Below are 21,700 nucleotides of genomic sequence, written 5' to 3' on the forward strand. Positions count from 1 at the left end.
CTAAGCATGACGCACAGAATGCATTGAGCGTGCATCCCGCCAAATAACTGAGCTTCTTAAAGCTCCCCTCCTCCCATTCGGCTGGGACCTGCACCGTCTAGTACCGTATGTTTATTCAATCAGTATCCCTGGAAATCGTTGAACCTTCCAGGAACTCTCAAACTTGATGTTTTTCAAATACACTTTAACTTAACATGAGGAGGTCAGCACCCGCGTCAAAGCTCCAGCCTTGTGAATTATACAGACTTTCAAAAAAGTGATGCAATATCATTCAAAGAGTAGACATGGTGCATAAAATCATCATAAAAGCAGACTATATGTCCCAGGTGGACGATTACACTTCACTCATAGGAAAAAAATCCGCAGATGTGCACAGACAGACTGACAACAATAAGGTACTTCAAGACAGATCTTTCATGGGGTTAGACGCTGTAGGGGACAATAATCCTCCTGCTTCCAGCTAGCTTTGAGCACAGGAGCAATGCCAAGGCACAGCATGAGAGCATGAGGCCAACTGAGTCAACAGCCTCTTGCTTCACCCCTTACACTCTTCTACATCCACAAATCCTCTTCAGCCTACTGTCCTCAGCTATCGTGAGTGGATAGTTTGCAGAAAAATTCCAAAAAGTAAAACAAACAAATTTAAAATGGAACATTCTGGTGTGTTTAGTTTACAACAGAGCTGGTGTAGAGTTTAGGCTCACTAGCTTAATACAGTATATTAAGATCATATTTTAGCTGATTTATTGCCTAAGATTCACAGCACGTTATTCATGATTGAATTTTATTGTTTGCTGACACTGCATTGTGCAGGAACATTGCATGAGAGTAAGATGAGACTACTTGGCGACCCAGGTATCCTTAAACTTAAACCTGTGTTAGTGGATTGTTTGGCCACTTGGAGGCTGAAGGGAGTCTCCCCTTTACAGACATGCCCACTTTATGATAATCAAGTGCAGTTTTGGTCAAGTCATAGTCAAGTTAGCACACTGACAGACTGACAGTTGTTGTTGCCTGTTGGGCTTGTGTTTGCCATGGTGCCATACCACGGTGATATTATCACCCCAAACCTCATAAACATGGGACACTCACTAAGTATTTAAAAAAGAGGCTACATCATCACCAAACCATATGAACAGCTCCATTTTATTCCCTAAAGTAATCAAATTGAGTTTAAGTTTACACCGTGCTGCTATGTGTATCACTGAAAAACAAATACAATCAAAATCATTGTAGCTGAGAAGAACAAGCTGGTGTGACATCATGTGACAGGGCTTGTTTGGAAGATGTGGAGAGGAAGGGAAAATGTGAAGACAGCCGAAAACATGGCTTCTGCCAAAAAACTGATTTGGAAACCAGAGTACGGGCATTCCTCTGTGATTAATTTTATAACATGTGCAGCCTCAAGAGATCAAAGAAACCTCCAGAAGTGTAATTCCCAAATCACGGCATCATGTCTATGAGCTGTACCGAATAAAGCAATGTCGTCTCATTGCTTAAAGGCATACAAATCATGAAGTAGTAGGGATGGGCTCTCTTAAGCCGCCCAATATGTTTCATCAGAAGTGGTTTTCGGGTGGTCGAACAGCTTTGGAAACCCCCACCCTCCACACCTTTCCAACGGGAAGGTTGCAGCCGATAATATCTGTAACTTTCCGAAATCATCAATCTGATATGTCCTCTCCAAGAAAATTAGCCTGTTTAAACTATTATTATTCTTTACACAACAATTTCTGCGACTTGGGATATGTACATTCTAGTGCAACACTATGAACGTCTTCCAGGAGAGACTGTGTGTTAGTCTGGCTGTTATCCGATCTTTAAATGATGATCACATCTCGCCCCGCCTTCAAATGTGGCAGCTCAGAACAGCTATATACACTTTTGCCTTCCGACATAGTCAGACAACACGTCATACAAACTAGTTCTTTTTGAGCATAACCTGGCAGTTAAAGCTGCAGTGGGTAGAATTGGAGCAAATAGGTTTCCCATGTTTTTGTGTCTAAGTGACTAATGGGGACAACACTTGAAATCAGTCCAGTATTGAGGGAGAACGCTGATGCCAGCAGCCGCTAAACGAGCTGTAATGTAATCATTTGGGGCAACCTGGCACCGACAGTTTACGCCACTAAAAGTGTTTGTTTTTGCAACTGACAGGCTCAGATTGTTACTATAAGTGTCTGACAACATTATGGAAAGGACCCTACAGAGAAATTAAATATGTTTCCTTTCCTTTCGCTTGGTCCAGTCTGTTGATTATTGTGTGTCTCACTCTGAGAAGCCTTATTGTGGAATGTTGCATTGCCTCCACATTGTCAAAATCATCTAAATATTCAACCATGACATTGAGAATCTTTTAGATAACACTAAGCTACACTTTCTGTTCTCCAGCGCAACAAATTCTGACAATACTGTCGTGGCACTCCTCTCTCCACTCTCACTCAAGTTTCCACTGTTGCCTTCCAACAACAAGTCACATGACAAATGACAAACGGAAAGCGAAAGTTAAAAAAAACGTAGTCATTAGTCACTTAGTCACACAAAAACATAGGAAAATAGGGTCCAGGTTGAAAAATACAAACGTTATCCTTTAAGGTCAGTTGCAAAAGTCAAAATTCAGGCTAGGAAGTCTCAATTCCATAATACATATTAACTGGGCTTTAAGTTGTTTGCACAGGAAAAGTGTATACAAAGTGGACATGCATTTTTTTATTTTTGAGTGTGTTGTTCATGGATACTTTTATCCTACAATGAAAAGTAAAGCATTACATTGTTTGACAAATACTGGGCTTTCTGTTTAAGGTTCCCTGCTGCCAGGTGTAATCAATCGAGTAACATATGTCAGACTCAGTTACAACATGTTAAGTTTTCGGATATATAAAAAACTATTTTAAAAATAACAACAGTGACAACACCAACTCATTTCATTAGCACGCACCCTTTTCCTCTCTCTTTTCATCTAGCCTGCAGCAACCACACGTGATTTCCTGTCAAGGATAACTAGACTTGATAAATAGCCCTCATTTAAAACAAAAAAGATCTAATTACATAGACACTTGAGGAGATTGCTTTCACTTCAATCTCACATGCAATTTAACACATTTGTTGGAAGGATTACATTTAAAACAACAAGTAGAGTACATTTGTAATTAATTAAATAAATCCGATTGAAATGAGATAGAACTCCTCAGCTGCGTTTTAAGACTCAGGTCTGCAGTCCCTTTTATTTATGTATTTTTTGCATGCCCTATTTCTCATTCTGTAGCCACCATTAAGACCAGGCTGCATGCAATAGTGTGCCAGCCTAAAGTATACAGAGACCAACTAATGGCAACGTTGAGTGTTAGGATAGCAACATAACCAGCTCGCTGAGTGATGATAAGATTAAATGTGTTTAGAGTAACTGGGCCAAAGGGACCTGGATTGATGTTATAGTGCGCATTTACTGGCAGTGCACTAGCAATACTATCAGATGTACAAGGAGGCCTTGAGGCATTACAACATAACACCAACACAAGGCCTCCAGGTCAGAGCATAGACTCTAAATTTCCCTCCCCAAATAAACTGATGTCTTCACATCGCTATCTGCATCCCCAAAGACCTTTATAGCTTTGAATTTACTATCAGCCAAAGATAAGTAAATGCTGAGGAGTTTCACAGATCCTTTGGTCCCTTCGGATTGAATGTCTGAACATACTTCAGTGTGCGTGTCCCTGAGGTGGTTTTGTTTTGGGCCGTTGTGTAAGCAACCTGATTATCAGATCCAAATCCAGTTCCGTTGTTCATCAACCCATAACATCACATGCCGACTTGATTGAATTTTTCCTTGAGGAAAATTTAGGTCAAATGTGAAGGGAACAAAGGTGCTTTGAATTTTTTTACAGCAGGATATTGGTTTTAAGGGACACTGTGTGTTTGCCATAACTGGTGTGCTGCAGCTTGATATTCCTGTTCTCTATTAGAAGGTGCAGGTGACCGACTATGATGAAGACATGGCTGTCCACAGTCTCTGCCCCTCAGACAGTCTGAGTCCGCCACTGGTCTTTGTTGTTGGTCTCTTGATTGCCCATAATGAGAACTCATCACGACGGACAGATGTTTGAATCTGCTGAGGCATTGTGACCAGAGTTTTTTATAGTGCCATTTTCCAAAGCATTTTTAATTCAGTGGAACAGCTTTACCCGGTATTTGTTTTATTTTATAAACTGTGATACCACTTTGAAATGGAAACCAGAAGCTGCTGACCGCACAGTGAGACTGCCAACAGTTAAGGCAGGGGTATGCCAGAAAAGAACAAGTTTGTAAACCATGCCATACGGCCATATTGGAAGGCAACGTTTTTATTGCTTTTTATGAAAAGTTAAACTTGGAGGCAGCATGAAAACCCGGCCGTCATACAGGGGGCAGTGAATCTTTAAAATATGGGAATAACGATGCACACTTTGGAAAATCATTCATAGTGTTGCACTTGATTTTACACACAAAAAGTGCTAGAAATGGTTGTGTAAAGCTTGAACAAAATAGAGCTTGAGAGAGGTTCAAATCGTCATCATTCTCATCGTCACATCTAGCCAATCACTCTGTGAAGTGGTTGTGAATGTTGGATTGCTGGTTTCAGAAAGTTACACAAATTGTGTAAAGGTGTGGGGGTAGGGGGTTTCGACTTTCACTTTGGACGAAGCAAAGCCCCCTGCTTCCAGTTTTTATGCTAAGCTAAGCTAAGCTAAGCACATCCTGACTCCTGCGATATATCTTATGCACAGATGTGAGATTGATATAAATCTCATCTCAATCTCTGAAAGACAGCAAATAAGCATATTTCAGTAACAATAACAGTGGGCAACCTCCGTCCGGTTCTGAAAAGTGAAGCCAATGCGTGTCTTAAACTTGCATTCTTTCTAATAGCCAGTAGGGGGCGACTCCTCTGGTTGCAAAAAAGAAGTCTGTGTGTATAGAAGTCTATGATAAAATGACCCTACTTCTCACTTGATTTATTACCTCAGTAAACATTGTAAACATGAGTTTATGGTCTTAATCGCTATAGTTTCAAGTCTTCTTCAATACAGCATGATGTTCACTTAGTAAATTATGGTTCCATTTAGATTAAAATAGACCATAATGAAGGGTATGCTTTAGGACGTGGCTACCTTGTGACTGACAGATCGCTAGCATGTCGTTTTCTGGGTGTTTTCCGCATTTGTCTTACAACTTTAACCCTTTTATATACTCCACTATTATAATCTGAAGTTGTGTGCTTCCTTTCCACTAATCTGAGGAGACATTAAATGTATGAGCTTGCAGCTGGAAACAATATTTAGATAGGGATGTAAGAGACACAATTTTTTCAGCTAAAATACATTAAATCTACATAAGTGTTGAAAAAAATGTAATTTGTATGTTGTAAGTCATTTAACTGAATACTTAGGACATGCATTACAGCACTCTACCTTCAACCATCCAATCCACGTCACCCTATTTCATCATTGGCCGGAGAGCCTCTGTCCCATACTTCATCTCCCATCGTCACCTCTGACACCTACAGTGTGGGCTGCTTTGTTTGGACTCTCCCAGCTGCTAACCTGGGTGGGCCTGTTCGACAAAAACATCTATAATTTAAGATGTAGCTGAAAGAAATAACATACCATACCGCAGAACAATGTTATTCAATTATATGTGCCGAGCAGTACTGTGAATCATGAGACAAATCTTGACATCAATTAATAACAAAAAACGATTATTGATTTCTCACCTATGACCATATACAGTATATGAGAATTAAAGAATGTGCAATTTTTCTGCAGACGGGGTGTGCTGCATCTCCATCAAAGTAGAGGTATCAATGACCTGGGCCTGCCTCGCTGGGAGCTGACCTTGTGTCTGGTCGTGGTGGTCTTCATCCTCTACTTCAGCCTGTGGAAAGGTGTCAAGTCCTCAGGGAAGGTACAGGCCTGGACCACCAAGCTTTCTTTGCTTTCTGAAAGTTAACTTCTTTTGATCAACAAAAAAAAAAAATAGAACCCAAATCATGTTATGGCAACTATAGTATCTGCTTTCTGCTTTCTGTGACAGAGACATTTCCCAGACATCTTGTAAAGCAGCTCAATGTAAACTGTTTGTACTGGGTCAAAAAAGTTAAAAGGCAGTGATAAACATTGTGAGGACTGGAGAGCATTCTCCCATTAACATTGCATGCTATATAATATACTGCAGTTACTTGCATTCATGCTACAAACTGCAGCAAACACATTCTGTGGCTGTTTATTGGTAGAATGATTCAATGAAAAAAGTAACTACATGATGAATGTTTCTTCTTCCCTTACATCTGTTCGTGTGTGTATTCAGGTGGTGTACATCACAGCTACCATGCCCTACGTGGTCCTTTTTGTTTTGCTGATCCGAGGCATAACTCTACCAGGGTCCATGGACGGCATCAGGGCCTACCTTCACATCGACTTCAAGCGGCTCAACAATCTAGAGGTAAGAGACAGTGCTTGTTGGTAACAACCCATCCACGGGTGTTGGGAAAGATTTTGAATCGGTAATACACTGACTACACTGACGCCACTTCAAAACAACCGAAATATCCCTTTAACCCGTGGGACTTTCAGATCCATTTATATTTGACTCACACGTCAGAGTGTATGTGGATTTAGAGAGCCTTCTTTCTTGGTTACTGTAATTCATTGGGTGGAGTATCTCAAACTCTGAGGGTTAAATACTACATTTCAACTGAAGCCTCCCATACTGAGGCATGTGTGTATATGAATGAATGCACTCTACCATATGCACAGATACAATCTTCCACTAGCCGAGCTGATGTGTGAGAGTTTGCTAAGAGTTCAGTTGTTTTGCATAACATTTGTGTCACGAGCCATGTGTTTTCCAATGAAATCCACACAGCTTGTTCAGAGTAATGGAAATATGGCAACCGCACGGACAACGGCTGACTCAAATGTAAATGTTGAACTTCAATCAGCAATTACATTCGAGTCACTCCCTCTCTGTGCGGTCTTTTAGCCTGGAAGCATCTGTTTTTAGGAATTCAAAAGCTTTCTTGTTTGTCATTTATTTTTGCCACAGGTGTGGATTGATGCCGCCACCCAGATATTCTACTCACTGGGAGCAGGATTCGGGGTGCTCATTGCTTTTGCCAGTTATAACAAATTTGACAACAACTGCTACAGGTAAGAGCTTGCACTTCATTTGTGATTTTTGATAGTCCAAACAAGCCCACAGCAACATGCCAGGCTTTTCCAGCATGTAACCGGATCGTGAAGCAGCAGAGGTGATGCTAATCTGTTCAGCTGACCCGGATGGCTGGGTGTTAACGGGACAGATAAAGTACAGGCCAGGAGAGGTTGCCAGTTAATAGCCAACGGCTGTTTGGTTTGTCATAGTGCTGCTCTTCTTCAGGAAAAAGCAGGTATTAGGTTGTGAGCTTGGTTAATCTTTTTCCATATTAATAGGTTGCAGTGATGCTGTTGGAGGCAGACGCTTTAGGCAGGACAGCAGTTTAACCTATCATGTTTGGGTATATACTACACACAAATTGTTAATGCTGACATGACCTTACTGCTGCAGTACGGATATCTAAAATATTAAAAGGTGAAATATAATGCAAAGTGTCATTACAGAGGCTTCTGTGCTGTACTGAAAGTTAAAAGTATGATGGACCCCTCCTCTCCTATCCGCTCTCATTTCCTCCATCGTCTTCAACCCCAAATGAGGCCTCCTGCCTTCCTCCCCTTTCATGTCCCATTTAGAGATGTGCGTGTCTGCTGGCAGGTGGGATTCGCATTATGCAGCAAATGAGCAAATCCGAACTAGGTGAAAGGCAGCAGCAGCAGCCCGGAAGAGCTGGTGCTGTTAGAAAAACAAACACTGAACACAGACTTTTGTTTGAATACCCACACAGATGAGGAGGAGGAAATCTGCACATGGTATAGTGCAGTGAGTGAGCAGTGTGTCCTCCATCACAAGTACCTGTTTAAGAAAAACATAACCCCAGGAAACCAAGGCAAAATATGTATTAGGTTTAAAAGTTTTTCTTTCTTGACTGGTAGAAAACCCCCAGAGCAATCAAGAGTACAAGATGAGGATACAGAACTGCTGCCATTCTTTGTTTGTTATGTCTACTAGGTGAGGGATAATGTACAGCGAGCCGGTCATTGTTGTGAATTAAACTCCAACAGGGCGATGAGGCACCCTGACGTGGAGCGGACAACAATGACCCGCTGGCTGTACATTATCCCTCTTATTACGCGGCTACTTGACACAAAAAATGATCCGCCAGCGTCCGACATCAGAACTGCGCCCATAGAAATGGTCTGTTATACATAGCAACGGTCTGCTATAAAGAAATAACAGACCGTAGAACACTGTGATGTGAGTATTCAACAAAGCCATGTAATTAATTCTGTTAAATGCCTGCTTTTAAAAAGTGTCCTGACAGACTCAAAATTTGAAATGCCCGTCTGGTTTATCGCTACAATATTTTACTTGAGATTTTTTTTTTTTTTACTAAAGTGAGTTTTCTAAAATAAAAACTAATATATATATATATATAAAAAAAAATCTAAATAATCAGGAGATCATACTTAAAGGAACAGTGTGTAATAATTAAGGGGATCTATTGGCATAAATGAATATAATATTAAGAAGTATAATTTCTTTAGTGTATAATCACCTGAAAATAAGAGTCATGTTTTCGATACCTTAGAATGAGCCGTTTATATCTACATAGGGAGCGGGTCCTCTCCACAGAGTCCGCCATGTTGCACCGCCATGTTTCTACAGTAGCCCAGAACGGCTTGGGCCAGAGTCGATAACGTAACTCGCTCTTGTCGCCGCCGCTCTCTCTCTCTCTCTTGCTTCACCACTCAGTTCCCTCATACACACACACTCTACGCACTGACTCTGCTCCAAATGACCTACGCTACTTTTACAACAAGTGGCTCTAGAAAGGGCCATTCACATTTGCGCGTCAGCCATCAAAGTTCTTCTACATGCTTGGCACATGGGAGAGGCTTCAGTTGGTTTCAATCTGCAACCTCACTGCTAGATGCCACCAGATCCTACACACTGGACCTTTCAATTAAAATATCTTGAAATAGTATTGAAAGCTCATTTGAATATTTTTTGTTAAAATAACATTGCCAGAGCCTTGTGCTTGAACTGGACAGCTTCCAGTTGTAATATGGACACAAATTCCTTCTTACTTTACTATTTTGCCTCAACAATAACTTGTCTGTAATTAATGTATTCCTTTGTCATATTCAGTGGATTGGTTTAAGTGAGGCACAGGCTTCTGTGATGTTAAGCAGCACCTGTGTGTTTGTGTGCAACCACACTGAGGAGTAGGACTGAATAAAAAGGTTCTATCACAGCCTGCACACAGTACAAGAAAGAATTAGACAAATCTGAGGGGAAATCAGTGGGAAGAAAATGCTTCATTGAGAGATTCCTGCTCCCTCAGCCCAGGAGGTGGCCGTGGTCAAGTTGACCTTATTCAGTTTGTCAGACAACCGCAGGTTAGTGGCCACAGAAAAGCACACTAATTACCGATCAAACCACCAACAGGAGCAGAGAACAAAAGCTTCTCATTAACCTGAATATCCCCTCTAAAAAACACAGCGTTTGGTAGATCAACCCATGGAAAACTTGAAAGATATCAAGTAACACATGGCCCCATTTTTACTTTACATGTTCAGTTAAAAAGAATGACACTGGCTTAATGTTTCTTTTAACAAGAGACAGTTAATCCCTGTTAAAAAATAAAGTTGGTGACTCCTTAGCCAACACAAATGTAAAAGATTGGTAACGCGGACCTTCACGGTTCGACAGTTTGAAACTCAACTTTCTTTTGAATTTGTTGTTTTCTCTCTCTAGGGATGCTCTCTTGACCAGCACTGTGAACTGCATCACCAGTTTCTTCTCAGGGTTTGCCATCTTCTCTGTGCTTGGATACATGGCTTACAAACATGGGGTGAATATAGAGGATGTGGCAACAGAGGGTAAGTGCTGCTGTCCAAGAATCCTGCATTACACCATCACTGACTGGCTTAATACTGTATACTGCTGTGATTCTGTGTCTACTTAGTATCTTTTTTTCTCACTTGATATGAAATAAGTGATACAATATTTGGTCGTGCAAATTTGCACAAACGTTTACGAAAGTCATAACTTTTTGTGTGTGCATTCATGTTTCTGTGTGTGTATGTACAGGGGCAGGATTGGTGTTCATCATCTACCCTGAGGCTATTTCGACACTGCCTGGCTCAACATTTTGGGCTATTGTGTTCTTCATCATGTTGCTGACTCTTGGCATTGACAGCTCGGTGAGTCACAATGATCACTCTATAGAACTATAGAACTCTATAGAACAGAAGTAGAAATATTTTTAGCAGTTTCAAAACTTAGCGGGTAGAACATGTATAAAAAGACAAATACATAAATAAGACGTAAGTTGAGTGGTGAATATTACTGATGAAATCCATGCATACACACAAGGGATGCATCGACTGCAAAATTATGCACCGATACTGATGCTTAAAAGATCAATTTGAACGATAACGGATGGCCGATACCAATGTTTTGTTGTTGTTTATTTTGTTGTTATTTATTTCCCCTCTGGTGCCAGTGAAACAGACGTCTTCACTATAAAAAAATAACTGAACTGTCTTCACTCTTAAAGTCATTCAGCACTTCATTCATATCATCAATGAGCACAAATGAAATACAAATTTATGAAACAAGCTTTAATATAACCTTTGTTCATATGAAAAATAACTACTTAAGCCCCTTAGGCCTGTGTATACTACATACTCAATGAGAGGAATTTATTTTTAAGTACTTACATAGCCCAACAAAAACATTTTGTTGAACATAAATGTAATTGAATCAGCAGCTAACAACAACAAATGCAATACAACACCGTACGCCGTCGGTGAATGCCATCTTATTTGCTGATAGGCCGATTGCAGTCAACAAGACGAAAATCGTCCGATACCGATAAATTGGTGGGTCCCTAATTCATATAGTGCTTGAATAGGTTTACATAGTGCTTCAGCCTGTACGAAAGATACAGACACTGATAACATTTCTTTGGAAAAAGTTCTTCATCTTAAGCGAGCCATGGATTTCCCCTTGTTTGACCCAGTGCTAAGAAAAACAGTGCTCTCTTTACTGTGCAGGTACAGAACAGAGCAGACAGTGTACACTGAGACCCCTTTAGGATAGAAATGATATCCAAGGATCACGTTGGAAGGCTTTCTTCACTGAGTTGCACATTAAACCTGACATTTATTGGAACATAATGGTCACTGCACTACTCAGTGCGCAAGTTCATCTGAGAAACTGTGCCGTTTGTTTTCCCCATAGCACAATTAGTCTGGTATGACATGGAGGAGACACAGTAGGATGTCTTCTAACTCAAGTCGACTAAACAAATGTTTAGTGATTTTCTGTTTTTCCCTTTTTTCATACTTTCCCTGGTGGCAACCTTTATAAATACAGCTCAGATTCACTAAAATACGCTGTTAATTTAACAAATAAGTACTGTTAAATGATAAATAATCCAGGCTGACTTTATGACTCCATAAGTTTTATTCAATACACAGATTGAACCGTTGGCAGTAGCCATCTAAAATACCAATGAGCACATCTGTGGTGTGTAAAACTGACTGATGGTGTGGTCAAGTTGTAGATTTTAAGTAATAAGAGTAAAGTAATGTAGAGTAAATTATGTTTCAGTGCGGCCAGCTGCATTAAAGTCACTAAACGCTCTGCGGCAACAAAAACTTCTTTCATTGACATTTCAAAAGCCAGCTGTAATTTAACAAGACATCTAACCAGTGACTCACTCACGCACTAAATAAACAAATGATACTTTAATTCCCTCTTATCGGTCAGCAAATGTCCACAAGTAATTAACTTATCCTCTCAATCATTTATCAAGTAGGTCAGATGAAGACCATGTCAGTGTTACTACTGTAATGTACTCGGTATGTGTATTTTATTGTATCGTGTTCTATTTTTATGCCTTTACTTTATTGTTCTGCTGAGGAAGGACAAAAGACACATTTCCAGCCCTGATATTCAACTCTGTCAAAATAGAAGGCAATACCTACCACCCTGTTAATGGACATATGATGTTGTAAATGCAAAATGACACAATTCAATTTTGGTGGATATGGATAACTACATTGCTACCACTGTAAAAAGTTACATTTACCAATCCCAATCTGCAACCCGTTCTTACGAGAAGGCGTAAATATAGCAAGACATTATGTGGACATTGTGCGTGTCATGAGGATGCATTTTTAGGCTTTTCGAATGTCATTTATACGCCATGCAAAAAGCTACGGTAACGTCCACATTTGGGTTGAGCCAACAAAACCACTCACTTGGGTTTAGGTGTAGACATTTCTGAGTCTCATGTCTTTCTGTTTGTGTCCACCAGATGGGCGGTATGGAGGCGGTCCTCACAGGCCTGTCAGACGACTATAAGTTCCTCAAGAGAAACAGGAAGGTCTTCACCTTCGCCACAGCCTTTGGAACCTTTCTGGTTGCCCTCGCCTGCATTACTAATGTCAGTATCAGGTTTCAAAGTGCCATACATTTACACTTGTACCACTTTCAACATAATGTCTGCTGATGTCATGTTTCACTTTGTCTTTCAAAATCTAGCTTTGTATTCTTTTCAGCCATGCGCAAATACTGTACAACAACCTACACTAAATAATTGTCTCTCTCACAGCAAAAAATATTTCAATCTGGTGGTATACCACAGTAGGGATGGCGTTGTGTCAAAACCTGGTAAATGAGAGCTTTAAACTGCATGTGATCGCTGCCCAGTCACATGGTGTAATGTTGTCGGAAAAATATCACTGAACCCTTTCAAAGACATGATAAAACGCTATTGCATGACATGCTGATGACAAATTACAATTTAATTAAAACTGCATCCAGGAATCAAATGTTTAATTTTCTCTATAGTCCCTATTCATTCACATGGCATCAGCACCAAGGATAAATGCTTAGCGATTACAAAAATACAGAAAGGTATTATGTTGGTGATTCACATGGTTCATCTCCCTTTAACAAAATAAATGAAATTATTGTGTGGTGAATGATGTTTTTCCATGCGAGTTCTGTGGCACAATATACAAATTGTACCACTCTGGATACAAATCAAAGATGTATTGTACAGAATATCTAACGCACACAAAGTCCCCTCTTTGTACATGTGAGGCTTGCTTATGCTCACACATCAATTCTTCAACGGCTCCTCAAATGGCAAAACAAGCATACACTATTAACTCTGAGAGGCCATTGCTTATTCATTGCACACAAGGGTCCACTTCTCTTCAAAGGTTAAGATTTATATACAACGCGCTATTAACTAAACTTTCTCTGCTTTTTTCCCTTTCTGTAGGGTGGGATCTACGTGCTGACCCTGTTAGACAAGTATGCAGCTGGGACTTCTATACTGTTTGCCGTGTTGATCGAGGCCATTGGAGTGTCATGGTTTTATGGTATGAAACTCAGTGTCCGATAGAGTCGCACGGCAGTTTGTGAAATAGTCACGAAATTGAATCTATGTGATTCCTATACATATACACAAATTTCCCTTTTTTCACTCAGCACGACTTTGAACAACGTATTTCCTACGAATGTCCAGCAACATGTGACGCACCATTCAATTTATGCTCCAGTCTTTTCAAAATAAAACTACTGAGTTAGCTTTAGGAAAAGATCATAGTTTGGGTTAAAATAAATCCGGAAGTGCAGAAACTTATGTACGTAAGTTACGTGACAAATAAATCAACGTTGGTTTATGGTTTCACATGGAACACGAACACCGGTATCCTGTTTTTTGACCCAACCATCCACCCCGACCTCTTGCCTACAGTGCATTAACCTTTCTACACTTACCGGTTCACAATTACTTGGATTACATACAAATTGATTTCACGCTGACCATCACAAAAAAAATTTAAATTCGTGTCTATGTACACAAATCATTACATTCAATTTTGTGACTATTTCACAAAAGGTTGTGTGACTGGGCTGTAGTGTCACTCTTCTGGAACAATCAACAAGTTGTGATCAATGTTAGAGCCTGTCTGCTTTATCTCTGTGTACTTTCACATACAGTATGCAGTAGGCCTACAGGACAGGGATGAGTAAGATCAACCACAAGACAAAATTATGCAGAAAAATAAAAGACAACGCAAAAGTCATGAGATTGCATGCGGAAAGACTCAGCAGCAGGCCTATCTAACCTACCCAGCTTAGTATATCTCGTCACCATCTGTAAACCCTTAGTTAGAAAAGGGAAGGTAAAAATACAGAAAGAAAAAAATGAAGAAAAAATAATTTCAAATTGTGCAAAATACAAAATGTGGATATGGGTGATGTGTTATGTCAGCTCAAGGTCGGAAGGCCCAGGTCAGACAACTGTCTACGCCAAGTATGCAGTCTCACTGGACAGTAGGAGGGAACGTAACACAGCCTACACCTTTGTTGTCAAAGAACCTGCTGTAGCCTACACTGATTGAATGATGCATCTTGACTCGCCACATTAACCTTTGCTCTGTAACTTTTCGTCCTCGCTCCAGGTGTTGACCGCTTCAGCGAAGATATCGAGCGAATGATGGGCTTCAAGCCAGGTCTCTACTGGAGGCTGTGTTGGAAATTTGTGAGCCCGATCTTTCTGCTGGTGAGAGGGATAAAACACACTGAAGTATTTCCATTGGTTGGTTTTCCTTAACAGAGATAATATCTGATCCTTGACCCAAAGTCCAAATTCAACAGATAAATCAACTAAAAATGTTTGAAGAATCAACAATATGTCTTCCAGTGGCTGTCATTCACAAATGCCTGCAGGCTGTTTTAAGGGTCAAAAATAAAAGTAGTATAATGGTTGATTTCTTCCAGTAACTGTCATTCACAAAGGCTGCACGAAGGGATCAATCAATCCAGCATGCAGTAAATATGCAATGTTTGCGTGTCAGTGCCACAGTGATGTAACATAGAATCAGAATTTAATCCCTATTAGCATCAACAGCTAAAGTACTTACAAGTACACAGGAAAAAGCATTAACCATTCACCACAGGGTGCAACAGTGGGGCTTCTGGCTTATACCCAGAGGGAAGGTGGGATCATGGAGGACAGTTTGAACCTCAGTACGCCTCCTGGCGAGTTCTTCTCCATGTGCATTAGAGGAAGCACATGGCTATGTCCACTGCTGTGCAGGCGAGGGTGTAGACGATCATGTACTTCCTCTAATACATAACGCTGTCTACACCCTCCCCTGGACAACAGAAGAAGTTTGTTGTAACAAGGACTGCAATGCAGGAGAATTGGTCATTCCACATTGTGAGTAAAAGGGACAAATGCAAAAATAAACTAGAAGGGCACTCGGAGATCGTAGACCTCCGCCAAGGCCTCTTCAAAATTGTATGAGTTCTTCCTCGGGCCACGCTACACCCTTCCGCCAAGTTTCATGAAAATCGGGCCAGTAGTTTTCCCATAATCCTGCCGACAAACAAACCAACAAATGGAACCAAAAATATAACCTCCTTGGTGGACGTAATAATTACAATAATTTACAGATATATTTTGGTATGTAGGGTACTGCCCCAATAAACACGCTTTTGTACTCTAAAAGAGTACAAATCCGTGACGAAAATTGCCAACTTAATGGAGTGCAACAATTACATGTGCCCTCTCTGTTATGTGAGCGTTTGCATCATGCACCATTGTGCTAGTAACATCGGAGATGAGTAATGGGATTGAGAAAATAATGATATAACACCACACCCCACCAATTATAATCCACCTCATCCAATCCTTTTCTTGTAGCATCCATGGATGTGCACTGCAATTATATCAATGAAGAGATGTCGAACATTACAAGCAGCACTAATACATAGATGTAACACTCCTTATGTGTCTGTTTCTCTGTTTTCCCTTCTCTCTATCACAGTTTGTTGTAATAGCCAGTACTGTGACATCGTCAGGCCTGAAGTATGATGACTACGTCTTCCCTCACTGGGCCAACGTAGTTGGCTGGGGCGTGGCCATGTCCTCCATGATGTTTGTCCCCGGCTATGCCATATATAAATTCTTGAGCGTAAAAGGAACATTCAAACAGGTCAGTATGTATGTATGTATTGACTATTGTAGTTCTATCCTGTCTGATCTTCCGCTCAATTGTCTTCATAAACTTTATTGGACCATAATTCAGCTGCCCATTACCCACATTCCCACATTACTCCTGTTCTTCAGCAACTTCATTGGCTCCCTGTTAAATACTGTATAATTTCAAGATTATGCTTCTCACTTTTAAGGCCCTTCACAACCTAGTCTCTTTGTATCTTTCTGAACTTCTTCATATCTACACACCTTCCCATACTCTCACATCCTCTTCTGCTATCCAACTCACCATACCATCTGCCTGCTTGACTACCATGGGGTCAAGAGCCTTCAGCTGTTGGAACGCTCTACCACAAGACATTCACAATATTGACTCTCTCAACCTTCAAATCCCTTCTTAAACACACACCTTTTAAAACTGGCAAGTCAGTCTGATTCTGTCTATTGGCTACACACATTACATAAAATGCATTATTATTATTATTATTATTTATAAGACAGGTTTGTCACACAGGGTGAAAAAGATATTATAAACTAGACATGTTTAGTAGATATTAAATAGTTATACCCTGACTTGCATGTTTTCCCTGTGTTCGCGTGGGTTTTTCTCCGGTTACTCCGGTTTCCTCCCACCACCAAAACATGTATCCCCCCGTGAGCTGTGAATAGGGGGGTTGCATCAGGAAGGGCATCCGGTGTAAAACCTTTGCCAAATCAAATGTGCGGATCATAAAATATCAGATCTCAGATGATCCGCTGTGACAACCCCTAACGGGAGAAGCCGAAAGACAAAGAAGTGAAGAGGAGGGGAAATGGTTAAAACTCTTTTGAAAGACACTAGCACTTAGAACAGTTTCTGCTGACATATATAGTTCAAACAAGATGGGATCTCACACGCAGTGTACTGATAAACAGTACAATTGTGACTAAAGGGCATACATATGTTCTTCTTTGAAACAAAACTTGAAAATAATCTGATTTAGTAATGAACTTTCCGCTCTCAACTTGATGACGGTGGCTCCGTGAGAACACTGTTGGATGAAATGATTGCTTCAAAGCATCGAGAGTTTATGATAACAATCATCAAAGCACCGGAGAGCTATTTTCATCCCTCAGCAGTCAACCAGTGTCAGCTTCACTCTTCTGTAACAATTATCACATCCCATTGGCATTTCCCATTGGTACTCAGGGTTTAAGATTCTTCGCAGGTTCTCAGGACACACGTTCTTTCCGATAACTCCTGTCACCGCGTATCAAGTTTTGGCTTTCTCCTCCTCATAATAACCAGAATAAACATCTCTGAAGTTCTTGATAAGGGTACCTCACAGGTTCCAAAAAGAATTGGCATATTTTGTCAGAGATAACTTCCATTATGACTGTTACTAATGTCTGATGTTAGATTCAATTGCATTCCTTCTTTAATCTCAAGTAGTACATGGACACTTTGGCTCCTCCAAGAATATGCAGAGGGTAGAAGATGTGTGTGGCAAGTGTGGTTTGTGTATGCCTCAAAGAGGATACACCTGTTTTGTTAGAAGTGCTGAGAATGATGTGTTGTAATTGCTTTTTCTTGCAGAGGATAGCCTATTGCATCACTCCAGAACATGAACATCATTTGGTGGCTGAGGGAAATATACGGCAGTTCACAGTAAGGGCAAATGCTTTTCATTAACAGTGTTAATTTGAACTGGCTAAATGGCTACAATTAATCTGGATTTGAACCCATTGAATTGTTTGTGAATTGACTTGTGCACTGACCATTGCTAATGTATCAAAATTAACATTTTGAAAAGTAGGCAAAAAATATGGATGAGACTTTGGGGTGTAGGCTCTTTAACCCTCATCCTACCAACACATTTAACATACAAGGACTACCGACTGGGATCCCTGAAGACCCAAGAATTAACTACTGTTAACTTATTTCTTCTCACTTCATTAGTAATGTAATTAATGTCATCTGAAGAAAAAATTGACATTTTTATTATTTTGGGAAGGTTACAGTTAATTTGTATATTTTGTAAAATAAAAATAGACAGAGCACATGAGGGAATTTGTGTCTGCTGCATCTGTGTCTGTCTCCTTCAAAATGACAGAGTGCCCCTACCCCCCTGATAGGGTGTGATACTTTAAATTAGGATCCATGGTAAACATTAACTCAATAAATAGTTCAATCTATTAAAATTACATAGGATGAATTGGGTGCTTTTGACTAGGGGATCCCAATACATTGGTATTTTTTTAAAAAGCACTAAAGTAAACAGTTATATGAAGTCATTAGAAAACAAATTGATTGACAAAGTCATGAGAAATTGGAATGATAGAATAAAGCACTTGTGAGATATGACAAAAAGTATACGTACACGTCTGCCGGGACTTCTTGGTAGGATTGAGTGGCTTACAAAAACAACAAATGAGGTATAACGATTACTGTAAATGACATTATTAGCAAGCAGAAATGCCGGCATCAGTGAGTAAGCAAGAACAGAAATGTCAACCAATGCATTTAAAATGGAATAAAATACATTGGACATTGAGTCGCAAAACAGACCCAAGACTTTCTTTTGTTTTTCAGCTCAAGCATTGGTTGGCCATCTGATGTACCCAGAATTCCCTCATCCATCCTCACATCTGGTGTTTGGAGTTCCTGTGTGCCACCAGTGGTCGGACAGACAAGGAGAGCAACAGGCTCCAACCTCTCTCAGCAACCTGCCTCTTCTCCCCGTACATTTATCACCCAACGCCTTTGTTGTCAACAGTAGCGTCAAGCACTTTGATTTCAGAGTAATGCCTGTTAACATCTTGAAACCATTCAACAGCTTCAACTCATAAGGGAGGGGCACCCCATGGGGGCAATGTACTGTTATTTGCCCTTTGACATTGTTATGTTTTTTATATACTACATTAATCAATCATAACTTTAGTTATGGTTTTATATAGTTTGTGATGTGACTATTATCTCCTGGAAGGGACAGAAACTAAAATCAAAACCAAAACAATCCCATTATCCTGTGTATTACTGTACAGGGGACCCAAATATTGAAATTTTTAAACTTTTTTTTAGACATATGATTATTTATTATTACATTGATATTGGAAAAAAGGCTCTGTTCTTGCCGTTCTGTTGGTATAATGGCTTATCTGTTTCAGTGCCTTATCAAGCGAGACACTCCATGTTTCTTACACTCCGTACAAGAAGAAATGAAGTAAACTGTGTTGACTCAGGAACCCACCAAATCAAGCCACAGTTTGTGGATGTCAATCTCTCGATTTGACCCAGTCCTTTGACACTCAAGTCAAACAGCTGGTGGTCAACAGTGCGTCAAAGTCAACCTCCTTAATGAGGATTTTAGGCCTGATATAATGCTTTCATGTCACATTCTGTTACAGAAAAGGGAATAATGGATACATCACTCCAAAGCTTTAAAGAACTGAGGCAGGCTTTGTTCACCTCTTATTCTTTGAAAGGCCAGACTCCCAACCAGGCCTTAATCTCAAAGAAAAACTAAGTCTGAACCTGGTCAGTGCCTGGCTGCTTACTGAAGGTGAAAAATTCAGCAAAACAAATGGCGTAACTGTTGCAAATAGTTTTGTAATATTGTTGTGAGACTTTTACTTTACAAAATGTTGTCTGTTCAGTTCTTCTGAGGAATATATGTGGCTTTTCCTCCAAAGAGACATAGAGAGAGAATGTGTGTGTGTGTGTAATGGGATTTTGTTGCCAACCATACGGTATGCTGTTAGTGTAAAGTACATGGAGGGATGACATTTGCCAGATGCCTCTTTCACTGCACTGTATATTAACTTAAATCTATGATGACTAATGTTTTCATTTGACACATATCTTGTGATGTTCCAAATTTTCATCACCATAGAAGTGCCAATATGTTCCTTTAGGAATGTTTTTGACTATCGTAATCAGTTTCTCTTTTTACCTCCGCCAAGGAGGTTTTGTTTTCGGTTCGGTTTGTTGGTTTGTTTGTCTGTTTGTCAGCAGGATTACAGAAAAACTACTTGCTTGATTTTCATGAAACTTGGTGAAAGGGTGTAGCACGGGCCAAAAAAGAACCCATTAAATTTTGGAACGGATTGGCCTTTGCCTTCTAGTTTATTTATTGGAATTAAATTGAGTTTTAACCATGAATCATAACAGAGCCTTTCTGAAAGGAATGAAGCCACAAAGGAAAAAAATCAAATACATGTGGAATATATAAGAAGATATAAAAAAATATATAAATATATTCTTTTGTTATGTATAATCTTGTATTTATCAAATTGTTTATAACAAAACGTGAATGTAAAGTATTTTAAGCGTAAATGTCCACAGTCATAACATGTTGTTTGATGTATAGCTAAAATGAACTATTTAGAAAAAAATGTTCTTCAGTGTAACCCTGGGCTACTTTTTCACATGGGAATGTGAATAAAAAAAAACCATGGCTTTCCTGGACTATGTTTACAAAAATACTGTGTACAATACCAATGTCCTGTTGAACGTGAGTGAGTGACAACTATCTATGAAGAAGTCTGAAGTGTTCACACTATGATAATAAAGAATTTCATCTACACACACTTGAAGACCATGTGCTCTGATTTAGCATCAGTTACTTTCAGGTATGGGTCTCTCTTGTCCAACTCTGTTTGGTTTTACTGCTGACTGAGGGCTTCCCATAGTGGCTGACTGTGCCTTTCCACTCACTCTCCCTTTGTTAGCCTGCTGTACCACTCAATGTCACTTCATTGTCCATTCGTTGAGCCTTTGCTGGCTAAGCTACTATTGTTCATGAGCCAGGTTTCCACACACATCAATTACTCTTGAAGAAACGATTTCCAAAAAGCAATACTGCAGATACTGTACATTATTCTAGTAATGATATGCAACACACGTCTGTTTTGACAACACTTATCCGGAGAGAAAACTAATCAAAAAGTTCACTTGCAAGCATAAGTAGGGGCAACTGGGACACACAAAATGTTTTAATGTAATACTACGTCAAGAAATTATTTCAGAGATATTGTTGGCACATACTGTACATTGACCAGGAAGCTTTTAAGCTGTCTGAAGTCAGAGCATTTGTACCAAGTTATTGGGGGACATGACCTGGCTTTGGCCTCTGTGCAGAGTCGTGAATAACCTGGATCTTACCCAACAAAACTTAGGGGAAAAGCCAGAGATTACCCAGAACTATTTTAAGCCAATGGAATTCTTTTGTAGATGCCACTCTAACCATTTCACCACCCAACAAGCACTCCATCAACTGTACATAAGGTAGGGCTGAGAAGTCTAAGGTCCCATCTCAGTCAGTCAAGTTCAGTTCTCTCTAACTTCACCCAGCTGAGTGCTGGCATGGTGGCGCAGTGGTTCAGGCTGTTCTCATACACCGTCTGTATATTATACCTACGAAAAGTAATCCACTGTAATTTGTATATATCCCACAAAATCAATTCGTATGTAATCCACGTAATCGTGAACCAGGGAGTATAAAGCGACAAACGCCACATAGGGAGGAGGTAAGGGTGGATTTATGGGTCAAAGAACAC

General features: G+C 40.0%; 1 protein-coding gene across 2 annotated transcripts in view; it reads left to right on the plus strand.

Moving 5' to 3' along the window:
* The window catches only part of slc6a2 (solute carrier family 6 member 2), a 38,865-nt gene extending 18,138 nt beyond the window's left edge, over positions 1-20,727 (plus strand). For both annotated transcript variants that reach the window (XM_074610471.1, XM_074610462.1), the window contains exons 5-15: positions 5,802-5,940; positions 6,343-6,477; positions 7,081-7,184; positions 9,889-10,013; positions 10,225-10,337; positions 12,461-12,589; positions 13,436-13,535; positions 14,622-14,722; positions 15,993-16,160; positions 17,739-17,810; positions 18,735-20,727. In XM_074610471.1, coding sequence (XP_074466572.1) covers positions 5,802-5,940; positions 6,343-6,477; positions 7,081-7,184; positions 9,889-10,013; positions 10,225-10,337; positions 12,461-12,589; positions 13,436-13,535; positions 14,622-14,722; positions 15,993-16,160; positions 17,739-17,810; positions 18,735-18,758 — 1,210 coding nt within the window. In that variant the 3' untranslated portion in view covers positions 18,759-20,727. The remainder of the gene's footprint in view (positions 1-5,801; positions 5,941-6,342; positions 6,478-7,080; positions 7,185-9,888; positions 10,014-10,224; positions 10,338-12,460; positions 12,590-13,435; positions 13,536-14,621; positions 14,723-15,992; positions 16,161-17,738; positions 17,811-18,734) is intronic.
* The last annotated feature ends 973 nt before the right edge of the window (positions 20,728-21,700 follow it).

The sequence above is a fragment of the Sebastes fasciatus genome, chromosome 2 (assembly GCF_043250625.1).
Source record: "Sebastes fasciatus isolate fSebFas1 chromosome 2, fSebFas1.pri, whole genome shotgun sequence".
In the NCBI taxonomy this organism is placed as follows: Eukaryota; Metazoa; Chordata; class Actinopteri; order Perciformes; family Sebastidae; genus Sebastes; species Sebastes fasciatus.